This window comes from Mastomys coucha, unplaced genomic scaffold (genome assembly GCF_008632895.1).
Source record: "Mastomys coucha isolate ucsf_1 unplaced genomic scaffold, UCSF_Mcou_1 pScaffold8, whole genome shotgun sequence".
NCBI lineage: Eukaryota > Metazoa > Chordata > Mammalia > Rodentia > Muridae > Mastomys > Mastomys coucha.
The window spans coordinates 57362511-57372362 of record NW_022196914.1 but is presented as its reverse complement, the minus strand read 5'-3'; the positions used below and the strand labels follow the sequence as shown (position 1 = coordinate 57372362).

Genomic DNA, 9852 nt, shown 5'->3' with positions numbered 1-9852 from the left:
AAAGACTTTATATATTCATGTTCATTTAAGAAAATACTAGTAGTAATATATTATTTTTAAGTATACAGCTAATATGTTTGGAGTCATTTAAAATTTATATTGAGTGAGAAAAATGTATTTTCACTATTGCTATAGATGAGCATCTACATAAGACTGTTAAATTGATTGTTGTTTTATATCAAACAAATTTTATAAAAAAAAAAAGAGATTTACTGGGAAAGACACAAGAGGGAGAGTGGTTGCCTCTGCTTGTGAGCTCAGATTCTTTGACAACACCATTGTTTGCTTCACCATGACCAACACCACTAAGCTAGTCAGAACTGGAGACATCATCACCTTCATCAACAACCATATCAGAATCAATGAGTAAAGCAATCATACCAACAACTACAATAACAAATAAAGTATGATATTGGTGATTACCCTACTATACCGTAGATGGATTCCTACCAGAATACTGGGTCCATGAACACTTCATTCAAAACCTCACATATACCAAGAATGCATTCTGTGCTCAATATTCTCACTGTAAAGCTATTGGAAATACAGTTTGGTATAATTGTTGTGATGAATGGAGAACGGTAATACCCATTTTTCAGCAATTCTGCAAGCTGTAGTCACCATTGACCAAGAGAAAGCTGAAAACACCAATTTTAAGAAAAGAAACCCACTGAAATACATTTAACATAGAAATATCACAAAATCATCAGCCATATACAACTTCCACTGGAGAGAATCACCTCTTACCTTCCACTTTACAATGAAGAACAAGGAGAGAAGATTTGAGAAGTAGCAACAAACAAAAATGCCTTTCAGCATTCTTCACTCCATACATAGGGCAGATGTTTGGCTATAAGTACTTGAAGCACAAATGAAAATGTATATGATTATGCAGATTAGGATCAGAATGAGAAGCCAGGTTACTTGACTGAGGCAATGTCAACACCAATCACAACAAACCCATGTAAACCCACGATTTCGCAGAACTTTACCTCTGACCCAGACAATGATAGGAGAACACCATGAAAACATTTTCTCTTAGAAAACAATGCTACCACCATATGGATTCAAATGCCCAATTCACTTTTTGGACTATGCCAACAACTGAACAGGCCAAAGTGACTGTATTGTTGTGCGGCTGAATCTTCCAACCTACCCTACTATGGTAGGATGGATATATGGAATAGCTAGTTATCTGATTTGGAAGGCAGAAAATTGTTGGGATAATCAACCCCCACACATTAGAAGTTATGTCCCTGTATTCTCAATTGTTAATTGCTGGGCTTGCAGGACATGTAAATGTTGGTCTGCTTGGTCTGCTCTTTGGTCTGCCCAAAAAAGAAAGGCAAGCTGCTCTGGGGAAGGTCATGTAGTCCCTAATGATGCCTGGATGAGTAAGGAGTTTGGCTTTTTGCATAAGAAGAAGCTGGCAGCTGGAGCTGGGGCAGAAGGACCAGCAGAAGACCATAGCACAGCCAGCCATATTTTGTACAGACACAGCCTATGTGTCACCACAATTTTTGATGCAAAAGGGCTCAACCTCCATAACAGAATCTCTGGGATGGGTACTAACCAATACAAACTGGATTAACGTATTGACTAATATCACCTCTTGCATATCGGACAACTTCTCAGTGCAACCACCCAATTCACACTGGACTTGTGAGAAAAAGTCTGTTCATCACCTTGAAGCCCATCAACAGCTATAACTTCAACTGGACTATCATTTTACAATGTTTAATACACCACCAACAAAACAAGTCTAAATGATGGAAGAGACAATGGAGTAACCTAATTGACTTACCAGTCTTTTTCACCTACCACTTTCAGATGATTTACAACTTGACAACTACATTTATTGACACATTTTAAAGGAAAATTATGAAACAAGAACAACAACAACAAACCCCCCCCAAAAAAAAACCCCAACCAACCAACCAACAAACAAAAAACAAGATTTCAATAATTATTAACGATACACTGGAACCCATTTTTAAAATAAAAAATCCTGTTTGCCAAATCAGAAACAATTGTGGAGCTGCTACACCATGCATACACTCCATGAGAATGAAACGATAGACTCCCCATTTCCTCTGGATACACACATCAGAAACATCACACACATGCTTCCTCCAAGAATATGAAATGTTGGTTCTTAGTCTGTTGAAATTCTGGCCTGGTTTTACACCAGCTACCAAATTGATTTCATCAACCCAAGAGCCGACATGATACAACTGGCAACCAGAGGATACCCTAGGTCCTATGACCCCTTTGTGCCAAGGTGCCACATATTAAAGGCAGACCACATTGGTGGAAAACTGCAGGTACAGAGCTTTCCAAACTGTAACTCAGGAAATATACATTTATTTTTTTTTCTACATGATTCTGTTATTTCTACATGATTCCTGGACTACCACAGCTCAAAGAATGAGGCACTGGAGACTTTGTGGTTTATAAGCCTATACTCAGTATGTCACATGTAGTAACTGTACAAAGGACCCCAATTTGATAAGATATATATCTTCCCAATAACATGGAAATCCTGTGGAATCAAGAAGGCAGACTGATACCATGCATCACTGAGAGATGATGGGATAGGAACAACCAACTCTTGACAGCCCTACAAGGCAGCATTTGTCAATCCTCTTACTTCCCCACCAATGGTTAAAAAGTGCACCCAGGAATGATGCCTGACCTTGTCCTACCTGCAAGACTTATAATTACACCTGTGATCCGGACAATCTCATTCTCAATCTCAAATCATGGCTCCCACCTGAAGAACTCTGCTCTGAGCTTGAATGTAGGTGAATACCAGCATTCTCCTATGCCTCAGGAAATAGTTTTGCTGCAAGAAAACTTTTACAATGATGGCTGCTGGAGCAATGTTGGTTGGCTCCTTGCTTGGAGCTGGCAAAGCATCTTCTATTCTTTTGGGCATCAATGCAGATGTAGCAGACATCAGAAATCTTACCAAGTAACAAACATTGGCTATTAACACTTTGTGTGATGGACTAGCTACTATTTACAAGCTGATTATAGGCTTTCATCTGGAACTAAATTTATTAAAGCAATTGTTGATAGATACTAACAAATATACAGGTGAAAAAATTGAAGAGACTAGGTGTAGCCAACTAAATCTTTCAAAATTATCTGCTACAACTTATTCAGAAGAAGAGACAAAGAGAAAAATATATCCAACTAAGAATCACTATTCAAAGAGAAGAGACAGACCTGTCTTAGCACTTTCATACAGGATCTGGAACAGAAACAATGATCTGCAAGGCTCTTCTGAACCCAAGGAAAACTCCTGGTGTGAGTATGCATTCTGTAAAATACGTTTACTCTTAGTCTACACAGACAATACAGTCATGTTTGAGTCTAGGAGTCTTGGGGATGGATTTGTTATACCTACTGATTCTTTCCTACGAACTATTTGGACTAATGCAGAGGATGTCTGCTACCTAGAGGAATATACCATCTCATTTAGGGCCAACACCTTTGTAGCTACCCACCTCTGTCCAGTGAGCTCCAAATACCAGAACTGTTCTCTTCAGTCTTTGCAAACCAACTCACAGACCTTGTTGCATGCTCCAAAGGCCTTAAACCTCACAGCTGACATCTATAACATCACTATGGACACCTTTGACTCCACTTTTTATTCTGTAAAACCTAGTTATTTGACTATACACAATGCTACTAGGATTAACAGCTCATTTCTCAGGAGAGGTAAACATGTCCAAGACCTCTAGTCTAACCATTGAAGAGAGACATGTTTTGATCCAGGTACACTATTTAACAATGAACATGAATATGGTTTGCTACAAAATGCTAGCAAAGCCATTAAGACATTTCCATTGTCCTTACCTTTAACATGCTATGATTACAATCAATGGATTATGAGATTACTAGAGATATTAAGACCTAGGAGGACAAAGATGGAGTCGACATTTATCAGCTGTACTCAAAGCAAACACTATTGCCTATACCAAAAGAGTTAGCAACCTTAAAAAATATTCCATATCTGATGTGATTGGTAGGATATTTAGATTTCGCTATACTTGCTTCCACATTTGGAACTCATTCCTCTGGATAAAGGGGACCTGGCTCTTTGAATACAGTATACTGGCCCTTTTGGCATGTAAATTCCTAATGATTATTCTGGGCTTGTCTAGTAAACTTTATTTTAGGAGGAACTATGACAACGAACTCCAGAGACTACTAATGGCACCAGAAAGACTAAACTATATATGATTCCATCTGTGCAAATTGTGACTGGAAAAACTTCAGATGTTTCATTTCCACAGTGACAGACACCTCAAGGTAGAAATATTGTATTCCAAATCCTTGGTTCTACTCCACCAAGTAATTGCCATTTTTGCCAAAAGAGAGGGTCTGTGTACACTGTTTTGAGACATGAGACAGACACCACCAGAGACTCATCAGACTTCCTGATGCTTTATAAATTCATCATTTGCTTTTTTGTGATATTAAAATAGAAAAAAACCTTAGAAACAACATTAGAAGATGTGGTGGTTTGAATAGTTTTAGCCTCCATAGATTCATGTGTTTAAATGCTTGGTCATAAGGAGTGGCACTATTAGGAGGTGTGGCCTTCTTGGAGGATATGTGATATTGTTGGAGGAAGCTCAGGCTCTGCCCAGTGTGGAATCCAGTCTCCTTTTGCTGCCTGCAGCTCAAGATAGAGAACTCTCAGCTTTTTCATCACCAAGTCTGCCTGCACCCTTTCCATGCTTCCTCATGATGACAATGGACTGAATCTCTGAAACTCTAAGTCAGACCTAATTAAATGTTTTCTTTTATAAGAGTTGCTTTGGTCATGGTGTCTCTTCACGGCAATAAAACCCTAAGAAGTTAACTATGAGGTTTACTGGATTCTTAGTTGCTCTTTTCACTAATAAAAGGAGTAACACCTGGCCCTGATCGTGGCTTACATGCTCCTACTGATCAGGTTAGGATGATGTTCTAGTATGACTGGCTTAGCTCAGGGTTCTACAGCTCCAAACCTTCTATGCCCCCTTTAACTCTGCAACATTTTGTTTGAAAGCAATTGCATCACCTCTTATTTCTGAATGTGCTTTTCAACTTGGTGCATACCAAACATAAAGAAAGTATGAATTTGGGAAAATATGTATATGCCATTGGGATCACAGCAATATCCTGTGATCTACATTTCTTTGATCATTTTTGCTTAATAATTGTATGTTTTAGTGCCTGAAATTTATTCTCCTGCATTTGTTTATCAATGTTTGGAATATTTACTGTATGATTTCTCCTTTACCTATGATAACCTGAATTTGCAAACTTCTGTGAAACTGCTAATAATTCTTATATGTGGTTCTCATTGGCACTGTGTATGCCTCAGGGACCAGATGATGGAATGTAATGAGCATAATAAAAATGCCTTGTAGGCATGCAAAATAGCTATACACCCAAGGCTGCACCTGATAGTTAGAACCCAGGGACATCGCTTACTCAAGATAACCAGACACAGTCCTAGAACCCCATGATACCCTCTGGACCAAGAGGAATGCTCTGCTCTGCATATCTGAAAAGAAGCCACCTTGATCTGTAGCCAACGAGTCGTTTTCTCGTTTTACTTACAAGAGTTAAAGCTTCAAAAGGATTTTTTGGTAACTTTATATTTTGTCCCAGAATATCATCTATTATGTTGCACTTGGTCAGTGTAAGAAAAATTTCTCATTATTATGTATTGACTTAAGAATATTAATATAAAGTCACCCCTTCTATTAGCATGTGATAATGATAAAGCAGGGTTGTTTAAAACTTTAACTTCTAATAATAGAAGAATCTAGACTGTGGCAAAGTCTCCTTAATTGGCTTTCAGTTATCTGTTACTTGAGACATTAAGTTCCATTTCTTACATGATTTTATGTGTCCCACTGGTGCTATGTAAGTGGCCTTTACCTTTCTTGGCATAATTCTTACCTTCTCCAAGGGTATCTGACTTACTCAGTTCTCTTTCTACTTACAGTGACAAAAATATATTACAATTTATGAACATACATACTTATTAAATAAAGAAAGTGGGCTGGAGTGTAGTTCAATGACTGGTCAGCATATATGAGGCTCTGAATTCAATCCCTAAGTATTAGAGGATGAAAAAGAAAACAGCACGTGCATTAACAGGTCCCTACTTTCAAGTCACAGAAACTTTAAAATGTCTTATTATAATCACTCTTGTATTCAGACAACCATTTGCGCATTTAGTGTTCTTAAGTATTATTTTGAACTCTAGACTATATACTTCCCTGCACTAGAGTTTACTGTTTCCCCTGTATTTAAGCTGTCATAGCATAGCTAGCAGAAGCAGGGACAGATTAAGCTTTTATTCTTTCAGCACTGCCCACAGACATCTTTTCAGCAATGACATTCTTCAGATACGACTTGTTAACTTCATGCTTTAAGACAGGTAAGTGATCCTGTATTTAGAATTCATACAGCATTTAGACAGCATTCAATAAATGTTTATTAGAAACATGAAAAAATAACAGATGAAAAACTGGGTACTAGAAGTACATGTTTGGGTAGGTGATAACAAAAAGAGTAATATAGTAATATAAAGTAGAAGTTTATAGATGTTAACAGGATTTTTATCATGTCTTTGTACTCATTCCTTATAATACTAGGTATCACTTGTTGGGGGTTTGATTTGTGCTTACACGGGAATTCGCACATCCACTGCAGGTCCCTGACAAGTTGGTTTTTTGATGGGTCAATAAAGAGCCAGTGGCCAATGGCTAGGCAGAGTGAAAGGGACAGGACTTTTAGGATTCCTGGGCAAGACAGGCAGGGGAGGAAAAGAAGGGATTGCACCATGAGGGGAGAGTAGGACAGACCATGCAGTGAAGAAACAGGAGGTGAGACAGCTAAAAGGGAAGTGCAAAGGGAAAGTGGCCACACGCTGGGGGGGATGGGGGAATGCCCAGAAGGAAACGGGGCAGCAAAGATAAAATACAGATTTAGAAAGTGTTAACTCAGTAATACTGGAAGGGAGTGTGCGATAGCCAAGGGGAGGTTTGGACGTGCCCAACCATTGAGCTAGTTAGGCATATTAAAATATAAAGCTCTTGGGCAGGTGCAGCACACCTGCTGGGAGCATAGAGTGCTTAATAATTCACTACTACAATCACTGGCCACTATGTACATTTTCTCCACTGTGAAACAGTAGGCAAAATATTACTAGCAAGATACCTCAATATCAAAGGTGAAAAATGGCTAAAGGGTCTTTGTGAGACATAGATAAATTTTAATAAGGTCATGAAGAGACAAAGCAATTATTTTTTCAAATATAATTCCTCAAAATCAACAGTGAAGAGTACACATTTATAACAATAGATACAAGCTGCAACTGCCCTATTTCTCTAATGGGCAGTCTACATGCAAGTAAAGGTCAGCAATAACTTGATTTCAAACTTAAACACAAGCCTAATTGTAAATAAATCCATATTTAATGAGGTCTTCTGCTCTTTTTTTCTATCTTATTCATTCATTCATTCATTCATTCATTTTTTACTTATTCACTTTACATCCTGCTTACTGCCTCCCTCCTGGTCACTCTCTTCCACAATCCTTCTCTCACTGCCCATCTCCTCAGAGAGCATGGGCCACTCCCTAGGTAACCCATCAAGTCTCTGCAAGGCTAGACACACAGGCAACAGCTTTTGGGGTAGCCCCCCTCCTTCTGTTCTAGTTGTTTGTTGACCCACATGAAGGACATCTTCTACTCTTAAAGGTTCTCTTATGTATTGATGTTCATGAAGGCTTACCTCCAGTGTTTTGATGACTCCATGAAACTTCAGGGTGAGGAAATGACACACTGAATGCTGGGAATTCTTTTCTAGTTCTAAAAAAAAAAATTTAACTAATTAACAAAACTAGACTTTTAAATGCAAAGACAACAATTTTGGTTACATCATTCTAATGGCTGTCTACCAAATAAGGGTGGTAAGCTTAGAGAAAATGGTTCTTTCTTTAAATGCTGGTTTGGTATTAGAGTTTTGATATAAGTGGATGCCATGTGAGAAATTTCTCAGCTATTATTTCCTACTTTTGTATTTCATAGTAAATATAAAGGGGGGTAAAAATATTGAAAGAAAGAGGTTTAAAACCAAATAAAGATCATGTCTAATCTGCAACTTTGATCCTCTACTTTGAGGTAATTAAAAACTGAAGGAAAAAAACAATCAGCCAGCAATTTTATTTCTTCATAGTAACTTATTGCATAAATACAAAGTGCATTATCCTATTAGAAATAAAAAAAATCTACTTCCTTCAGTTTACTTGCATTTTAACAATAGTTTTTAATGTATTAGGCATTGTTATTTAAATCCTATGCAAGAATAAAAAATAGAGCAATTTCTCCTGTACAAAAGTGACCACTACAAGTTAGGTTGAAAATGTTGATTAAGCCCTTCAAACAGAATGATAATTTCTGCGAAGCCAAATGGAAAGAATGCCATACTTGAGAAGAATAAGATAACTGTAAACAAGTTATTAAAATAACTGTAAACAAGATAAATCCACAGGTTTTAAACAACAAAAGAACTTTCTTCTCTAATTTCAAGAATTGCGTTGAGAGTATTAAGAACAGTCTGAATAAACAAAGGTCTCTTTCAAATATTAAAAATAGTTAAGATAAGCCAGGAGGTGGTGGCGCACCCCTTTAATCCCAGCACTTGGGAGGCAGAGGAAGGCCGATTTCTGAGTTTGAGGCCAGCCTGGTCTACAGAGTGAGTTCCAGGACAGCCAGGGCTACACAGAGAAACCCTGTCTCAAAAAAACAAAATAAATAAATAAAATAGTTAAGATAAATGAGATCACAAACAAGATAAATGTCCACTTTAGAGGAGTAATTCAACAAATTATAAGTTATACAATAAAATATTATATTCGTCAAAGCACTTTAATTGTATAACATGGTAAATAAGTTTATGTACATTGTTTATTTTTTATTTTTTTTTTAGGTAAACTAAAAGGATATATTTATCTTAAAAATTCCAGGTGATGTCCCAATGTCAGTGAGTGGTTCCATATCTTGTACCTTCCATGACTACATTCAGTTATAGTTGTTCAGTAAAGCACAAGGCATGTAAAACCCCCAAATGAGTCCCTGGCATGCAGTACTGGTTAAGGAATGACTACTACACATAGTCTTTACTTCTCTTCAGTTAAGCAGAATCACACATTCCGTGGGCATTTCAGCTAACTTAGGCTTATGCCCCTAAGATCATGATACCAGAACAAACTGAAAACAGTTCCCTTTCTTCACAATTTCAAGAGACCTGACCACCAACACATTACCTTCCTGCCCTCTTGAAAATACAAAATATTACTCTTTTTTTATATTTTATTTTTTTAACTTTTATTGCATTATGATGAGAAAAGTTACATGATTTCAATTTATCTGAATTTGTTAACATTTAAAAACATATTTTAAGTAAATAGAATTAAATCACATTCTTGTTTCCCTTTTGTACCCCAATTCCTCCCAGAGATCCCCCTTCAATACCTAAAATATCTTTTTTGTCATATTCCTTAAAAATTATAAAATATTATAACAAAAATGAGTTTTATAAAAGTTGTTTGGAATAAAACAACAATCAATTTAACTGTCTTATGTCGATGCTTGTCTACAGCAATACTGAAATTACATACGTTTATCTCAATATAAATTTTAAATAACTCCAAACATATTAACTATATATTTCAAAATAATACATCACTGCTAGTATTTTCTTAAGTTAACATAAATATATAAAGTCTTTTTGTTTGTTTGTTTGTTTGTTTTGTATTTAGTAGAGTTTAAAATCT

The 9852-nt window shown here is 36.8% G+C and overlaps 1 protein-coding gene across 8 annotated transcripts in view; it reads right to left on the bottom strand.

Annotated features, from left to right (window-relative positions):
• The window catches only part of Ankrd31 (ankyrin repeat domain 31), a 207245-nt gene that overhangs the window by 154884 nt on the left and 42509 nt on the right, over nucleotides 1–9852 (bottom strand). For all 8 annotated transcript variants that reach the window (XM_031360124.1, XM_031360123.1, XM_031360125.1 and 5 more), the window contains one exon: nucleotides 7809–7885. In XM_031360124.1, coding sequence (XP_031215984.1) covers nucleotides 7809–7885 — 77 coding nt within the window. The remainder of the gene's footprint in view (nucleotides 1–7808; nucleotides 7886–9852) is intronic.